Source organism: Eublepharis macularius, chromosome 1 (genome assembly GCF_028583425.1).
Source record: "Eublepharis macularius isolate TG4126 chromosome 1, MPM_Emac_v1.0, whole genome shotgun sequence".
Classification (NCBI taxonomy): Eukaryota; Metazoa; Chordata; class Lepidosauria; order Squamata; family Eublepharidae; genus Eublepharis; species Eublepharis macularius.
In genome coordinates, this window is record NC_072790.1 from 173,395,370 (window position 1) to 173,414,458 (window position 19,089).

At 43.9% G+C, this 19,089-nt stretch overlaps 1 protein-coding gene across 2 annotated transcripts in view; it reads left to right on the top strand.

The window, feature by feature from the left end:
* Nucleotides 1-19,089, top strand: part of DAAM2 (dishevelled associated activator of morphogenesis 2) — a 388,390-nt gene that overhangs the window by 212,735 nt on the left and 156,566 nt on the right. For both annotated transcript variants that reach the window (XM_054978243.1, XM_054978250.1), the window contains exon 6: nt 17,910-17,984. In XM_054978243.1, the coding sequence (XP_054834218.1) occupies nt 17,910-17,984 (75 nt within the window). The remainder of the gene's footprint in view (nt 1-17,909; nt 17,985-19,089) is intronic.

The window sequence follows — 19,089 nt, forward strand, 5'->3', positions numbered from 1 at the left end:
CGATGACCCCCTCATTTCTTCAGGCCACCAGCTGAAGGGGGGCACTGTGGGATGACAGGCTGTGGGATCAGGATCCAAGTGCTGGTGGCCTGACTGGCTCTGCTGCTTGGCCCTTCCGCCTGTGGCTGGAAGGAAGCTGTCACTGACCACCCCGTTCCAGAGGCGGGTTACCAGGCCCAGAGCAATGGAAGCCACCATTTCTGCACCCCCTCCACCTCCTCCCATGAACTGCAAACTGAGCCCACTGAGTGGGTTTTCAGTCCTGGCCTCTGGTTGTGGATACACTGAATTGGAGATGATGGCAAGTCATCTGAATTGAAACCTTAGGCAAATGAAGATGTGGGATTAGATGGAGGGGGAAATCTTGTTCTTATCCTCAAATCTTATTTGAGGATGTGATTGATGGCCATTAGTTCAGTTGCATTTAAAAGGGGGATCCAACAAATTCATGGAGGATATTTCCATCAATGACTATGAGCCATGATGACTAAGTTGAACCTCCATGTTCAGAAGCAGTAATTCGTAGAATATCAGTTATGGGGGACAGCAGCTGGGGAGGCTTTGGCTTACATGTCCTGCTTGTAGGCCTTCTAGCTGCTGTGGGAAACTGGAGGCCAGAGTTGTATAGTGGTTAGAGTGTCAGACTAGGATCTGGGAGACCCGGGTTTAAATCTTCACTCTGCCATGGAAGCTCACTGGGTGACCTTGGGTGACCTTGGGTCACAGGGTTGTTGCAAGGATAAAATGGAGGCAAGAATAATTATATATGCTGCTTTAGATCCCTATAGAGGAGAAAGGTGGGGTATAATTAAAGTAAATAAACAGGACGCTGGACTAGATGAACCATCATTGGTCTTATCCTGTAGGGCTTCTCTTATGTTCTGCTCTGGTATATGAGAAACTTTAAAAGTAAAATGTACAGCACAGTTTTCTAAAGGTTAAAACTTTTCTAAATGGGATTGTATCCAAAAACCTATGATCCGTGCTGATCTAGATCCTGAAAACTATGTGAAACTTTGTGTTTTGAAAGTCAAATCAAAAAGAGTCCAGTAGCACCTTTAAGACTAACCAATTTTATTTTAGCATAAGCTTTCGAGAATCAAGTTCTCTTCTTCAGATGCTTGATACAGAGACTGGTCAAACACAGAAGAGCAGAGGGAAGAGGCAATTAGGGGGGGAGGGGGAGGGAGCAATCAAAACATTCCTTTGCTAGTATATGTAAACATCTCCTTTTGGTGTGTGTATCAGTTGGCTTCAAAGGAGTTTGCCCTGTTAGTTTGTAGAAGCCAAACAGCTAGACCATCCAATTCCAATGCAGTATGGGCCTTCGATAACCACAGCTCTCCCTGCCAGATGCATCTGACAAAGAGATCTGTGGTTCCCGAAAGCCCACGCCAGGTACCACTGAGCTCCCCCAGACCCCACCTCTGTAAAGGAAATCTGTTACCTGTGGTAATGTGATAACCATTCATAGTCCCTATTCAGTCCCAGCTTGACAGAGTCAAATTTGCATATGAATTCCAGTTCAGCAGCCTCCCGTTGGATTTTGTTTTTGAAAGGTTTCTGTTGAACTACAGCGACCTTTAAGTCTTTGATGGAATGTCCTGGTAGGTTGAAGTGTTCTCCCACTGGTTTCTGGACGTTTCCATTTCTAATGTCAGATTTGTGTCCATTTATTCTTTTGCGTAGAGGTTGGCTGGTTTGTCCAATGTACAGAGCAGAAGGACATTGTTGGCACATGAGGGCATATATCAGATTGGAGGATGAGCAGCTGTAAGAGCCAGAGACAGTGTAGTTGATGCCATTGGGTCCTGTAATTGTATTCCCTGGGTAGATATAGGGGCAGAGCTGGCATCTGGGTCTGTTGCAGGGCCTGGTACCTGTGCTGGTGACTCTGCTGGCTGATTCATGGTTGTGAGTGAGAAGTCGTTTAAGGTTGGGGGGCTGTCTGTAGGCAAGGAAAGGTCTTCCACCCAGGGCTTCTGAGAGAGAGGTATCATTTTCCAGGATGGGTTGTAGCTCACTGATGATACGTTGGATGGGTTTGAGCTGGGAGCTATAGGTGACAACCAGTGGTGTTCTGTTGTTAGTTCCTTTAGGTTTGTCCTGGAGTAGGCTGTTTCTGGGTACTAGTCTGGCCCTGTTGATTTGTTTCTTCACTTCATTTGGTGGGTACTGTAGTCCCAAAAATGCTTGTTGTAAATCTCTTAAGTGTGAGTCTCGGTCGAGAGCATTGGAGCAGATACGGTTGTAACGTAAGGCTTGGCTGTAGACAATAGACCGAGTGGTATGTTTAGGGTGGTAGCTGGAGGCATGTAGATATGAGTATCGGTCTGTTGGTTTCCGGTATAAAGTGGTATTTATTCGTCCATTATGTAGTTGTACAGTGGTGTCCAGGAAGTGTACCTGTTGTGTAGAGTGGTCCAGGCTTAGGTTGATAGTAGGGTGAAAGTTATTGAAGTCTTGATGAAATCTCTCAAGAGCTTCCTTCCCATGGGTCCAAATGATGAAGATGTCATCCAGGAATCTTAAGTATAGTAGTGGTTCCAGTGGATGGGAGCTGAGGAAGCGTTGTTCCAAGTCCGCCATGAATATGTTAGCATATTGTGGTGCCATGCGTGTGCCCATGGCTGTGCCATTAATCTGTAGATATAAGTTGTCACCAAATTCGAAGTAATTGTGAGTGAGTACGAAGTGACAAAGTTCAGTGGCGAGGTGTGCTGTGGTTTTGTCCAGGATAATATTCCGTATGGCTTGCAGTCCATCCGCATGTGGGATATTGGTGTATAAAGCCTCCACATCCATGGTTGCTAGGATGGTGTCATCAGGTAGGTTGTCAATGGACTGTATTTTCCTGAGGAAGTCAGTGGTGTCCCGTAAATAGCTGGGTGTGCTGGTGGCATAGGGCCTGAGGATAGAGTCCATGTATCCTGAGACTCCTACCGTGATAGTGTCTCTTCCTGAGACGATGGGGCGTCCTGGGTTACCCGGTTTATGGATTTTGGGTAGTAGGTAGAATTTTCCTGGCCGTGGTTCCTGGGGTGTGTCCGTATGGATGCATTCTTGTATGTCCACGGGAAGAGTCTTCAATATTTTATTGAGTTCTCTTTTATATTGCTCCGTAGGATCAGCAGGTAGTATTTTATAGAATGTTGTGTTGGAGAGTTGTCTTTCTGCTTCCTGTATATAATTCTGTTTGTCCATGATGACCACTGCTCCACCTTTGTCTGCTTCCTTGATTACGATGCCAGAATTGTTTTGGAGGCTGTTTATGGCATCTCTTTCTGCATGGCTGAGGTTCTGCTTTAGGTGTTGTTGTTTGTCAATTATTTCAGCCTGGGTGCGTCGACGGAAGCATTCAATGTAAAAGTCCAATGAAGAGTTCCGGCCCTCAGGGGGTGTCCATGTGGAATTCTTTTTTCTGGAGTTTTGTAACGATGATTGTGTATTGCTGGGTTGGGAGAGTGATGGTTGCTGTGATGGTGTCTGTTCAGTGCTTTGTTCCTCATTTTGTTCAGCAGAGTAGTTGAAGAATTCTTTCAGTCTTAGGCGTCTGAAATAGGCCTCCAGGTCTCCACAAAGTTGTATGGTTTGTGTGGGTCTGGCTGGGCAAAAAGATAGACCACGTGAGAGGACAGATTCCTCTGCCGGGGTCAGTTTATGACTGGATAGATTGATGATGTTGCTGGGTGGATCCAGAGTGTTCTTGTTCTCTGTTGCATGCAGGATTTTTGAGAATTTCTTCTCCTTTTTTTTCTGTAGTTCAGTAAATAGTGTGCAATAAATACTTCCTCTGGTTTTGGTAAACATCTGCCAGTTCCTGGTCTGTGTAGAGGGGTTGTTTTTAATGGAAGAGTCTAGTTCAGAGATCTCTTGTTTGATCCATTGTTGCTTGCTGTACATCAGTCCAATGAGGTGAATTAAGAGTTTTCTGGAGCTGGCAGATGTTTACCAAAACCAGAGGAAGTATTTATTGCACACTATTTACTGAACTACAGAAAAAAAAGGAGAAGAAATTCTCAAAAATCCTGCATGCAACAGAGAACAAGAACACTCTGGATCCACCCAGCAACATCATCAATCTATCCAGTCATAAACTGACCCCGGCAGAGGAATCTGTCCTCTCACGTGGTCTATCTTTTTGCCCAGCCAGACCCACACAAACCATACAACTTTGTGGAGACCTGGAGGCCTATTTCAGACGCCTAAGACTGAAAGAATTCTTCAACTACTCTGCTGAACAAAATGAGGAACAAAGCACTGAACAGACACCATCACAGCAACCATCACTCTCCCAACCCAGCAATACACAATCATCGTTACAAAACTCCAGAAAAAAGAATTCCACATGGACACCCCCTGAGGGCCGGAACTCTTCATTGGACTTTTACATTGAATGCTTCCGTCGACGCACCCAGGCTGAAATAATTGACAAACAACAACACCTAAAGCAGAACCTCAGCCATGCAGAAAGAGATGCCATAAACAGCCTCCAAAACAATTCTGGCATCGTAATCAAGGAAGCAGACAAAGGTGGAGCAGTGGTCATCATGGACAAACAGAATTATATACAGGAAGCAGAAAGACAACTCTCCAACACAACATTCTATAAAATACTACCTGCTGATCCTACGGAGCAATATAAAAGAGAACTCAATAAAATATTGAAGACTCTTCCCGTGGACATACAAGAATGCATCCATACGGACACACCCCAGGAACCACGGCCAGGAAAATTCTACCTACTACCCAAAATCCATAAACCGGGTAACCCAGGACGCCCCATCGTCTCAGGAAGAGACACTATCACGGTAGGAGTCTCAGGATACATGGACTCTATCCTCAGGCCCTATGCCACCAGCACACCCAGCTATTTACGGGACACCACTGACTTCCTCAGGAAAATACAGTCCATTGACAACCTACCTGATGACACCATCCTAGCAACCATGGATGTGGAGGCTTTATACACCAATATCCCACATGCGGATGGACTGCAAGCCATACGGAATATTATCCTGGACAAAACCACAGCACACCTCGCCACTGAACTTTGTCACTTCGTACTCACTCACAATTACTTCGAATTTGGTGACAACTTATATCTACAGATTAATGGCACAGCCATGGGCACACGCATGGCACCACAATATGCTAACATATTCATGGCGGACTTGGAACAACGCTTCCTCAGCTCCCATCCACTGGAACCACTACTATACTTAAGATTCCTGGATGACATCTTCATCATTTGGACCCATGGGAAGGAAGCTCTTGAGAGATTTCATCAAGACTTCAATAACTTTCACCCTACTATCAACCTAAGCCTGGACCACTCTACACAACAGGTACACTTCCTGGACACCACTGTACAACTACATAATGGACGAATAAATACCACTTTATACCGGAAACCAACAGACCGATACTCATATCTACATGCCTCCAGCTACCACCCTAAACATACCACTCGGTCTATTGTCTACAGCCAAGCCTTACGTTACAACCGTATCTGCTCCAATGCTCTCGACCGAGACTCACACTTAAGAGATTTACAACAAGCATTTTTGGGACTACAGTACCCACCAAATGAAGTGAAGAAACAAATCAACAGGGCCAGACTAGTACCCAGAAACAGCCTACTCCAGGACAAACCTAAAGGAACTAACAACAGAACACCACTGGTTGTCACCTATAGCTCCCAGCTCAAACCCATCCAACGTATCATCAGTGAGCTACAACCCATCCTGGAAAATGATACCTCTCTCTCAGAAGCCCTGGGTGGAAGACCTTTCCTTGCCTACAGACAGCCCCCCAACCTTAAACGACTTCTCACTCACAACCATGAATCAGCCAGCAGAGTCACCAGCACAGGTACCAGGCCCTGCAACAGACCCAGATGCCAGCTCTGCCCCTATATCTACCCAGGGAATACAATTACAGGACCCAATGGCATCAACTACACTGTCTCTGGCTCTTACAGCTGCTCATCCTCCAATCTGATATATGCCCTCATGTGCCAACAATGTCCTTCTGCTCTGTACATTGGACAAACCAGCCAACCTCTACGCAAAAGAATAAATGGACACAAATCTGACATTAGAAATGGAAACGTCCAGAAACCAGTGGGAGAACACTTCAACCTACCAGGACATTCCATCAAAGACTTAAAGGTCGCTGTAGTTCAACAGAAACCTTTCAAAAACAAAATCCAACGGGAGGCTGCTGAACTGGAATTCATATGCAAATTTGACTCTGTCAAGCTGGGACTGAATAGGGACTATGAATGGTTATCACATTACCACAGGTAACAGATTTCCTTTACAGAGGTGGGGTCTGGGGGAGCTCAGTGGTACCTGGCGTGGGCTTTCGGGAACCACAGATCTCTTTGTCAGATGCATCTGGCAGGGAGAGCTGTGGTTATCGAAGGCCCATACTGCATTGGAATTGGATGGTCTAGCTGTTTGGCTTCTACAAACTAACAGGGCAAACTCCTTTGAAGCCAACTGATACACACACCAAAAGGAGATGTTTACATATACTAGCAAAGGAATGTTTTGATTGCTCCCTCCCCCTCCCCCCCTAATTGCCTCTTCCCTCTGCTCTTCTGTGTTTGACCAGTCTCTGTATCAAGCATCTGAAGAAGAGAACTTGATTCTCGAAAGCTTATGCTAAAATAAAATTGGTTAGTCTTAAAGGTGCTACTGGACTCTTTTTGATTTTGCTACCACAGACTAACACGGCTAACTTCTCTGCATCTGTGTTTTGAAAGGAAACTGTTCCCTTTCTTTACAGAAGAGTAGCTTGAATATGATTTTGGGGGCTTTCCAGACAATTCTGATGTTCTGAAAATGTTCACCAAGCTGCTGGCTAAGGGAAAGAGTGGACGAGCAGTCTTCAAATAGTTGATGATAGGTAGATCAATCTCAAATGTAGCCAAGAAGACTCCCGTGTTGGCAGAACATCTGTTGTGTTTGCCAAATGTCTATGTCATATGCTTGGTGTAGAGAAACTTTTGTGAATGTTGAAATAGTTAATAAATATTTTCTGAATACATTTATCTAACACAAATGATCATCTCCTTACAGTAAACTCTGAAATAGTAAGACGTTCGTATCCTTTGAACTGTGCCCCTAATTATTATTTTGACTTTCTAAATCTAGTTTTATTAAAGACTAGATGTGGATACAAAGTTCTGTACCAGATACAGTGATTGTAAAGTTTAAGCCTGTGTTAAACTCTGCAATTATACGGTTTATTTAAATCAGTCTGAAAATGCTTGGTTTTAAAGAAAATATGACCCTGATCTTCAAATTTCACATAATGCACCCAGACATTATCTCCATCTAAAACTGGAATGCTGAACTCTTTCTGAAGCCTAGTGGCTGCTAGGTAGCTCTAGTTTCTTTTTTATAGGTCTGTGTGAAAGTTAGGGACTGCTTTTATTTACAATGAGGCTTGTTGGAACTAATTCATTTAAAACAGAATTATGATTAAGTAATGTAAAAATTCCATGCCAGCTCATTGTACGTGTGTATAATATTAAAAGAATACATAGGTCCATCAACTGACATGGTCTGGAAAATGTGATGAGTTGAATTTTGAAGAGCAGTTGAGATACCTGTGGGTTATATTTTAGATGTACTTATCACTCCTGTATTTTGGAGAAAGTGATCTCCTAGTAAGTGACCTGACGGAATTTTTTCAGTTCTCATTCCCCAACTTCAATACCTTGTGGAAAGAATCCTAACAGAGAAACTCACAGATAATTGAAAATTCATTCTTTTTTATCCCCCCCTTTTCTTGAGATAGGCTTCTATTTTATTCTGGGAGCTCTGGGCAACATATTAGTGATCCTCAAACTTCTGTAAGTTCAGATATCCTGGTAGCTACCAGGCAGGAATATGTCACTGATTCATTGACTGATTGGCAAATGATGGAGGGTGTGCGTGGGGTTCTGCAAAACAGCACACACACACGTGCATATGTAACCATACCCAGTTTTTAGGCATACACAGACATAATTATTTGCTCTGCAATCATGTTTAAATTTAGCTTCATGAATCAGTTTTAAAATAGACTCTACCTTTTGTTGTTTTCATCAATGAATTCTAAGTATAGGCAGCCAGCATGGTTTTACTGCTTACAATTTGTCTGTTTAGCAAACAAGCTCAGCATAGTGGCAGGAATTGATTTAATATGGTCTCTGTGAGTAGATTGAGGATGGGTCCTTTGTCTGAGTAGACCTGCTTAAAGATGGACTGGAAGGCCAAAACACTCCTGGAAAGATCCCGCCCTCTGGTCACTCCCATTTTCCTTCATTGAAAGAAAGGGACTGGACAACAAGTAACTTTAAGAGTTACATTTCTAGGGACAGGTACTACACGCTGCTAATGTAGACTACAAGGGAGTTTCCACATTGCTAAACAGCTTATGTAAATGCTGTGTCAATTGGTTATGCTGTGTCAGAAATATTTCATCTCTGTGCTTGGCTTTATGTTTGTTTTTCAAATTTTTTGCTATCATATCCTAATGTATCTCTTTCACTGAATGTCCTAGCTGTTGTTCATTATTGTACTTTGTTCAGTGAATGTCTTAGCTGTTGATTATATTGCATTTTCACTTAAACTTTATAATCATTTTGTGTCGTCCCCCCCCCCCACCACCGGAGTTATAATGCGACCAGAATGGCTGTTTCCCCTTTCCTCCTCTCCCTTGAAAAGTTCCCTCTCTATGCACTATTGGCTGGGGCAGTTGGTTGGGGCCGCCATCTTGGGAATCATATTTTATTGTATTTCTCACTGTATTTTATGCTTACTAGGATGATCTAGTCTTATTATGTTCTAAATGTATTTATACTGTGACCCGCCCTGAGCCCATTTGTGGGGAGGGAGGGCTAGAAGTCCAATAAATGAATGAATGAAACGGTACAACTGTTAAAAATTTTGTTGCAATACTATTGATTACTGAACTTGTTAAACATATTAAACTCACAAATGCTTCCCATTGGAGAGAACTATTATCATAGTCCATTATGCTGCAAATGAGTTTCTTGAAGGATTTGTCAACCAGCTTAGTAAAAATTTAGAGAAAAGCTCACATGCATCCCCTGTCTAATTCTGGAATGGGCACAGATGTTTGCTGTTCTTCCATTAGGTGCCTTTTCCCCTTGGAAACCTTGAAAAAAAATTGTTTATCCACAAAATTCTAACAATATGTTCGGAAATGCTAATCATACATTATGGGAAATATGATTGCAACCCCACCTGCCTACTGAGTAAATTGGCCCTGTGGGCCCTGTCTGCCCTATTTTAAAACCAAAACCTTTTGTGGCCTGGCTAGCTTGGAGGTTGGGAGCATGTGTGAGAGTAGTCTGAAAAATCCATGGAATTGTTTCAACTCTGGTTATAAATGTCATTGTGTCCCACAAGGGACTGCTGCACATAGTTTGCACATTAATCAGAGAACAGCCAGCCAGCTGAAGTACCATTGATTGCAGCAGAACAAGATTACCATCCCTTATTTTGAGGAATACTTGATATTTCATAGATTTGAATAAGAAAACACCAAATCAGGCCTTGCAGAACAATCAACATTAAGAAGAGCTCTGCTGGATCAGACTGGTGGTCCATCTAGTCCAGAAATGTGTTTTATACAATGGCCAACCAGTTATCCTGGAGGGCCAACAAAAAGTGCACGGAGGCCAAGACCTTCCCCTGATGTTGCCTCGTAGCACAGGTATTCCAAAGGCTGCTGCCTCTGAATGTGAAGGTTTGCTTGAGTCACTATGGCTGTTCTCCATCAATCTGTCTCTTCCCCTTTTGAAGTGATCTTATGATTGTGGCCATGACTGGCAGCAAATTCCCCAGTTTATTTACTCAAATCAGAAAAGTATTAGCTTATGTCAGTTCTGAATCTACCACCCTTAAAAAAAACTTCGATCTATAAAGTGAATTTTACATAGAAATTGATGTTCAATCAGTCTCTCTCTAGTAGGTTGGAGGTTGTAGAACTCAGCAGCACTTGATGCTCCAGGCCAGAGCTTGGTAAGAGGCTGGGAAAGAAGGTCTCGTAGCTGCTCTCTGTCCTAGACTAGAGTTTTAGGTCTGCTTCCCTCTTACGTAAACGTAATGTGAGAATGACACATAATAGTGTATGTTCTTTTACTGGGAAGAAAAATCTTTTTCAGCTTCTTCCATAGTTGACTCAGCCCTCCATCCTTCCAAGGTCGGTAAAATGAGTACTCAGTTTCCTGGGGGTAAAGTGTAAATGACTGGGGAAGGCAATGGCAAACCACCCCATAAAAAGTCTGCCAAGAAGACGTTGTGATGCGAGTTCCCCCCATGGGTCAGTAATGACTCAGTGCTTGCACAGGGGACTATAGGGTTGTCAGGGACCTGGAGTCCCTCAACAGGAGATTCCCAGGTCCCTGGACTCTCCCGGCAGGGGATTGGGAGCTGGCACTTACCCCGGCATCCTTCTTCGCGCATGTGCGCACTCCTGGCTCGTGTGATGACATCACTTCCAGGAGTGATGTCATCACACGGGGGTCAAAAGGCACCCCTGAGTCGAAGGGGGACCTTGACCTCACTGGCGTGGGCTGCTGTTGCCATAGCCGTGGTCCACTCTTGCTGCCACTGCTGCAGCCCGCTCTCGTTTGGCGCAAAGGAGACATGGTGGCGGTGATAGCGGGTGGCCGCAGCAGCAACAGTGGCCATTTCCACCGCCACGACCTGCTCTTGCTGCTACCACCGCCATTGCCCACTCTCAGAGCGCCCCAGGGAGTGCGCCCCCCCCACCAGCCAAATAAGTTGGCATGGGGGGAAGGGTGGGATTGAGGGATCCCCTGCCCTGGGCGGGGGAATGGGAACCCTATGGGACTACTTTTTACCTTTTGCCATCTTCCCTTCAATTATGCTACATACTGGTAAAAGGGACTATTTAGCTGAAGAACAATATTTTTTCCTAGACAAATATTTTATTATCTTATGTATAATATCTCTTACCACTAATTTGAATTCGGGGGGGGGGGGGAGATCTGGCACTTACCTGCCTGGAAAATCTTTGCACATGCTGCAGGTGCAACATAATGACGTCACTTCCAGGAGTGACATCAATGATCTGGGTGTGGGAATGTTCCCATGCTTTGTGCCAGGCTGATTCTTTAAGAATCTGCCCGTTCGGGGCCCAAATCAGCCTCAAATATGATAGAGCTTCCAATCTAGGCATCAGGGAAAAGGTGGTAATTCTAATGCTGTTATTAGCAGAGCACAACTGAATTTGTTTGGTATTTGAATGTGTGTGTTTGTGCTAGCATCTATAAAAAGTGTAATCCTGACTCACTAAAAATGCCCATAGGAATAATTTCTGAAATTAAAGAAGGCTGTTCATTTACCTGCTGCTAATATTTCCAGTAACACAAGTACAAGAGGGTTGGATCAGAACCAGTTACAATTAAATCAAGGGAGTTTTCAGCTAAACACTAGGAAGAAGTTCCTGACAGAGCAGTTCATCAGTGGCACAGGCTTCCTCGGGGAGTGGTGGGCTCTCCTTCCTTTGAGGCTATTAAGAAGAGGCTAGATGACTATCTGACAGCAATGCTGATTCTATGATTCAGTATGAATTTAGGCAGATCAGGAGAGGGACATCAGGAAGGGATGAACTAATATTTGGCTCTCATGGCCCTTTCTTACATGTCCAGGATAATGCCTATCACCACTTAGGGGAGAGAAAGGAAAATTTCCTCTAGATCAGATTGGCTGGGGATCCTGGAGGTTCTTTGCCTTCCTCTAGGCATAGAGCAGGGGTCGTGGGGGAGATTGGGGGGAGATAGCTGCAAATTACCTGCATTGTGCAGGGGCTTGGACTAGATGACCCTTGGTGTCCTTTCCAGCTCTATGTTTCTATATTTCTAAGATTCCGATGTGCCTTGAATCTAACCAACAATTAGTAAACAAAGTTTCTTATTTCCTTACCTGAGAGTGGATTGGTAGATATATCTAACTCTTGTCATCCCCCCTCCCCACCAATTTCACAAGGGTTTTGTGAGCCCTGGGCAAGAACTGAAGTCAGATTCCCCCGCCCCAGTCGTCCTCTCTTTCCTGCTGCTCCTCTTTTCCCACTGCGGTGGCTGGGTCTCGTTCCTCTTCTGTTTCTGAAGTTCCTGCTCTACTGGTGTGGCTGCCATTGGGGAGGAAAAAGGAGGAGGTGAGTGAGGCACAGGCTGCCCAGATATGATGAAGAGAAGGCAAAGTAATATCAGCAACAGTAATAAGTATCCAAATTTCTGATCACTGGTGGGTTTCCTGCTGGTGTTCAGACCCTAGCAGATGTCCAATGATGTCAGATGTGAAAAGATGATGTCAGATGTGAAAAGCTGATCCCAATGATGTCAGATGTGAAAAGGCTGGTGGAAGGGCACAAGATAGGGGATGGGAAATTATTCACGATAGAAAAGACAAAGAGTGATCCAGAACATAAAAGCTCTTTTGCTTCGAGAACTTGCAAAAAATAAATACATTACAATGTCTGTAAACACTAAATGGCTCAAAATACCTGTGGCAGGGAAAAGAATTTCATCATTTTCCCCATTTCACTTAGTGAGTGGGGTTTACCTAGTGAGATGGGCAAGAAAAGAAAAATCAGAATGTTCACAGAGAACTCTACTGAGTTCTCAGGTCTCTTCATTACTATCTCTGCTGTAATCTGCAGTCAGGATTGTGTTAATTGACTTTCATCTTGGGTTGGCCTTGACCATAAACAGTGATAGTCTTGCCTTGAATTTTAAAGAAGAACAATTTGTTGACTCTAACAAGAATCATGAAGAAAATATTAATGGCCGAAAACACAATGGCTAGATGTTTGTTTTTGATTTGTTTTGGTTTTTCTAAATATTTGAGGGATTCTGTGAAATCTCAGTTTTATGTGAAACAATTTAGTTTTCCATTTACAGTTTCCATGCTGGAAAGTGGCCTGTTGAAAGTTTGGTGCCATACTTATGCTGTACGTTGACTGCATTTCAGTTGTATACTGTTGGAACACAGTTCTCATAGTGGTTACTGAGTTGTTACACTGGTGAAGAATAAGATAGCTACTTATAGAATGCCACAGATTGACATCTGTTTTTAAATTTAATATCTACAGTGTTCATTGGGAGTTAAAATGGACTTGGCTCTAATATTTTCCTTCATATGCAGTCTACTCATACAGTTGGGTAATTGTTTCCATATATTCATGCCTCTATGTAGCTTTGGAGAGTAGGGCCCTTGAGTTCCTTCAGCAAATCCTGGAGCATGAAAAGATTTTTTTCACCCATACTAAGTTGTCTTTCAGCCATTTGACATAAGATTTTCCTTGCTGATCTGGATCCTGAAAACTATGTGAAACTTTGTGTTTTGAAAGGAAACTGTTCCCTTTCTTTACAGAAGAGTAGCTTGAATATGATTTTGGGGGCTTTCCAGACAATTCTGATGTTCTGAAAATGTTCACCAAGCTGCTGGCTAAGGGAAAGAGTGGACGAGCAGTCTTCAAATAGTTGATGATAGGTAGATCAATCTCAAATGTAGCCAAGAAGACTCCCGTGTTGGCAGAACATCTGTTGTGTTTGCCAAATGTCTATGTCATATGCTTGGTGTAGAGAAACTTTTGTGAATGTTGAAATAGTTAATAAATATTTTCTGAATACATTTATCTAACACAAATGATCATCTCCTTACAGTAAACTCTGAAATAGTAAGACGTTCGTATCCTTTGAACTGTGCCCCTAATTATTATTTTGACTTTCTAAATCTAGTTTTATTAAAGACTAGATGTGGATAGAAAGAAATGTATCAATCAATATCAAACTATACTGAGACCTAATCTTGGGCAGGAATGATGGTGTTTTTTATTTTTCCCATATTTTTTCTCTACATTCTTGTTTAAATCAAAGCCTTAGGTTGGTGCTTAGAAAGAGGGAGAAAAGATCTCCCCACACACGTTCAATATGGTTTCTGGCACCTGAGGCGGGGGGCAGCTTCAGGTCTGCTCTTGACCCCTTGTGTGTGTGTGCGCACACGCACACACCCGGACTGTGGGGTGGCAGGTGGCTGGGCAGGAGGGCTGCCCGCTAAGATGGCCCTGCACTGCCACTGTTGGCGTGCGCTCCCAGCCAGGCACAGCGGGCTCCCAGCCAGGTTCCCAGCCCTCCTGCTCCATTGCTCCGTGCGCCATCCTGGACACCTGCCATGCCTGGCCCGCGGCTGCTGCTCCTGGCCAGGGGCATGTGCTGGCAGCAGCGGTAGCACAGGAGGGCTGGGAGGCTGCAGTAGCTGCAGACCAGGTGTGGCAGGCGGCCAGGGCAGCGCGTGGGTGACTTCCCATCCCCCCTGCTCAGCTGCTTGCGCACTGCTGCTGCCAGCTTCGCAGCGAATGCCCTCACCCCTGGCGCCACCTCCGGTACCTCAGTGCTGGAGGCGGTTGCCAGACCTGCCTCAATGGAGGCGCTGTCCCTGAATATGATACGGAATATTTCAGTATAGAATGTCCATCTGCCCCTAAATTTCACTCCCCAGAGATTATAAATTTTCTCAATCCGTGTTAACATATTGAAACTTGGCTTCCATTACCATAAATAAATGCTGAGGGGAGATTTGATTCTTTTTCTCTAGAAAGGTTTCTTCCGCATTCAAGCTTCAACCTGTTTCCACAATTGACAGAATTACGGTTCAGGTTCTAGGCCACTCCTTTAACGCAAAGAGCCCTTGTTCATAGAATCTATACACAAAAGTTAAGATTTGATGGACCCTTAAAAGAGTGCTTGCTTGTATCACTAAAATAAACTTTCTTCTCTAACCTGATCCCAAATCTTAACTAAAAGCCAAATAAAAATCCGGTCTAATCCAGTGCTTTTATCCAGAGCTGCATTTCCCAGTCTGAAGGGAAAATAATTCCCTTTCCACCTTCTTAAACAGAGGCTGGTTAATCCCTCCCATCCAGTGGAGTTCCGTGGGCTCTGAGTGGCTCACAATCACTTGGATTTGCATTTGGCCCAAATCATGACTACTTCAAAGCCCTGAATGAAAGGTCGTACCTTGAGGGTTGATTGCCACAGTTGTGAACAAGAGAAAAGCCACAAAGGTCAACAGCGAAGTGTGTTAAGGTTATTATAGCTATTGCATTCATTGGTATACTGAAATAATAATAATATTTATTATAGATTGTGTTGTGTGAAATTTGAATAACAACAACAACAACAACAACATTCAATTTATATACCGCCCTTCAGGATGACTTAACACCCACTCAGAGCAGTTTACAAAGTATGTTATTATTATCCCCACAACAAACCACCCTGTGAAGTGGGTGGGGCTGAGAGAGCTCCTAGAAGCTGTGACTGACCCAAGGTCAGCCAGCTGGCTTCAAGTGGAGGAGTGAAGAATCAAACCTGGTTCTCCAGATTAGAGTCCTGCTCTCTTAACCATTACACCAAACTGGCTCTTCCCACGCTAAATATTTGTTCACTATCAATGTCTTCTCTATCCAATTAAAATAGCTGTGAAAAGGGAGTTTATACTTACTTCAAAATTAAGTACATTATTTTAATAAGGTCCCAAATAAGAACGCTTTAGGGAGTATGAAGTTTACATGCTACCAACCAGTTAACCAAAGTTTGTGTCCCCCCCCCCCCATCACTGATTGCAGATAGCTGGGGTTGGAACAGGGCCGATTCCAGACGGCCCTCCCCATCCCGAAACGTCGCGCGTTGTTGCGCGGAAAACGCGAAATATCGCGTTTTCCACGCGATGACGCGCGACGTTTCGGGATGGGGAGGGCCGTCTGGAATCGGCCCAGGTGAAAGGAAGGGCCAGCGAATGTGGAGTTAGCCTTAAGTCCAGAGGGCAGTTACCTCAGAAGCCTCTCTTTTTCCCTCTCTCCATTGTTAGCCACCACAACAACTATTTCAGATTTGAGGATATTTTGCATGTTCAACTCAGTGGGCACTGCATCAGTATCTACATGTCCCTACAGTATTCCAGCATATTTATAGCAGCCCTTGCCCACAGTTCTAAGGACTACTCATGTTTTCCCTGTGCAGATGCTGTCATATTTCTCTGTATTTTTTCCATAAACCAAACAATTGCTTTTGAATATGCCTTGTCTGTACAGTAGAGCTGTAGGGATATTCATATGAAAAGAAGTCATCCATGGCAGCACTGGGACTCTCCCAAGTTGTTTAAGTTCCCATGCGTCAAGCAGGCCACGCGCTAGATTTGATCTTAGGGATGGGGATACAGGTGAACTTTGATGCCATTGAAGTGGTGCCATGGTCTGACCACTTTGTCCTGAAGTCTCATTTTGGAGCGCCAGCCCCCTCCTGCATAGGCAGTGAGCTAATGTACACTCTCCCGCAAAGACTAATGGATCCAATTGGTTTCCAGGATGCTCTGCAGGATCTGATGCCCCCTGGCAGTTCGTTGGACAAGCTGGTGGGAGACTGGTATGACCGTCTCTCTGAAGCCATTGATGAAATTGCTCCCCATCTCCCTCTCCATGCTCGTGCTAGACTTGCCCCCTGGTATACGGAGGAACAATGTCAGATGAAGCGGGAATTGAGATAGCTTGAGTGAGTGTGGTGGGATGAAGAGGCAAGATCGTCTTATAGAGCGTTTAAAAGCCTATGAGGTGGCTGTAAAGGCAGCAAAGAAGGATTCCTATGCTGCCTCCCTAGTGTCTGCAAGCTCATGCCCAGCAAAATTGTTTCAGGTAATTTGATCCCTGATCTCCCTCTCTCAGAAAGATTGTGAAATTAAAAATTCGTCTATTAGTTGTGAGGCTTTGGGGAGCTTTTTTGCAGATAAAATTTTGTCTCTCCACTGTGATCTTCCGGCCATGGTTGATACAATAAGGGAAGTGGAAACCCCCTTGGATGTCTTCTGGTCCTTTTTTTTAGATCACTTCAGTCCTTTCTCCCAGGACGAAGTTGACAGGATCTTGTGGCTGGTGAGGCCCACCACATGCTCCCTGGACCCCTGCCCTTCGTGGCTGGTGAAGGCCAGTGCAGATGGGTCGGAGGCCCAACTGGAGGTTATTATTAATCAATCATTGAGCTCTGGAATTTTCCTTGGAGCACTGAAGGAAGCCGTGGTGAAGCCTCTTTTGAAAAAGCCATCTTTGGACCCCACCGATTTGTCCAATTATCAAACAGTTTCGAATCTCTCGTTTCTGAGCAAGGTGATTGAGCGGGTGGTGGTGGAACAGCTGTAGGTTATCATGGTTTTGATTTTTAAATTTATTCTAAATGTTTTAATGTGTATAAAGCATTTTATTATACCCCGCCCTGAGCCCGCTCATGGGGAGGGAGGGCTAAAAATAAAATTTAATAAATAAATACATTAAATATTATTTTGTATATTTAACTTTTGCAGTTCCTAGCTTTGGATTTGTACATTTGTTTGTTTTGTGTATGCTTGCTATGTAGTGTTTGGATGAAATTTTACAGTATTTATATATACAATCAAGCACAATATTCATATAATATGTAACACTGTGTATTAATTTACAATGAATGTTGAAAAATATGTATATTTTATGGAAAAATCTGATGCAAGGAGAAAGAAAATGGCCCAGCAGTTTTTTAAAATAACATTGCTCTGTACAAGGGAGGAACAAAAATTGAAACTGAGATTTGACAACAGTCTTGACAACAAGCTACCAAGTCTCTAATTTTGTGGGGAGTGCAAAAGCCATCTTTTATGTCTGGTTTTTAAATAAAAAGGTAACCGTTTGTTAATGTTTTTGTTCTACTGAATAGTGGTATGTTTTACATGTGAGTGTTTTTGTTGTTGATTTTATATTGTTGTAATGTTGATTTTGTACACTACCTTGAGCTTTAGCCATATTTTAGATAACAATTTTTTTTTCTGTTTCAGGAGCAAGAGGATCCTAATAAACTTGCTACAAGCTGGCCAGATTATTACATAGACCGCATCAATTCCATGGCTGCAGTAAGTAACCCTTGTGGCTCAGCAGGGCAATCTGATTGTGAAAACATTCTTAGAAAAATAGCAGAAACTTGAATATCTTGTTTTATTGGTTACTGAGGCTCTGCATTGTCAGTTCCCCCTACTCCTGGATTGTGGTTCCACAAATTAAACCAATGACCTTCAACCACTCAACGACCAGAGCAATCTCTTCTTGACTGGCAATGTAAAAAAACCAGAAATGTTGTTCCTTCCTAATGCAGCTCAGGGCAGCAAAGAGACAGGATAAAAATCTCAACCATGTAGTGAATCATCTTCTTCCAGTTACCCGAATCAAGATGGGAGACAGACATGGACCCAACTACTTTATACTGCCCAATGATAACTGTAGGAGAACAGATCTTGGCATCTCTTGGGTTCATATTAGCATATGGAAACCATTATGCTTGTGTGTTCCCCTTTCTTCCTCTTTCAGCAGTATAAGCATATGAATGATTCATGTCCTCTTTCTGTGTTGGTAATCAAAGCTAAACAGCTCCAAATAAACCCTTTCCCTTCTTTACTGAAAGGTACGTTGACTGCACATTGTTATTTTCAGAAGGTTATCAGTATTTTCACACAACATGTATTTGTACTAGAGATGGGCACAATCCGCATTACGATCGAAAACCCCCCACGATAATGGCGATCGCGCGATTGTGACCCGGCGGATCATTATCGTCCACGGCCAACGATCCAGCGATCGGGAGGGGCCTGGATCGGGGCAATCGGGCTTGGATCGGGGATCCAGACACTCAGGCACCAGCAATCTATTCCCCTGGCAACGGAGCCAGGGGAATGCCTGAGCTCTGTTTGCCCTCATGTCGGCCTGGAAACCCAAATGGAAGCCCAGCTTTCCTTGATCAGCAGGGCTTCCTTTCAACCACGGAGCAGCAAAGCAGTCACCAGTTGGGAGAAGACACCCAGGGGAGGGAGGGGGAAGGGGGTGTTCTGTAGCCATGGGCACTCCAATCTCATTCCTGCAAACCCTGATAGGCAGCTCTGACGGCCAAACACAGATGGCCAAACACAAACACAGATGCCACCAGCATCACCCACCGTTCCTGTATCGCTGGGAACAGCGGGGCGC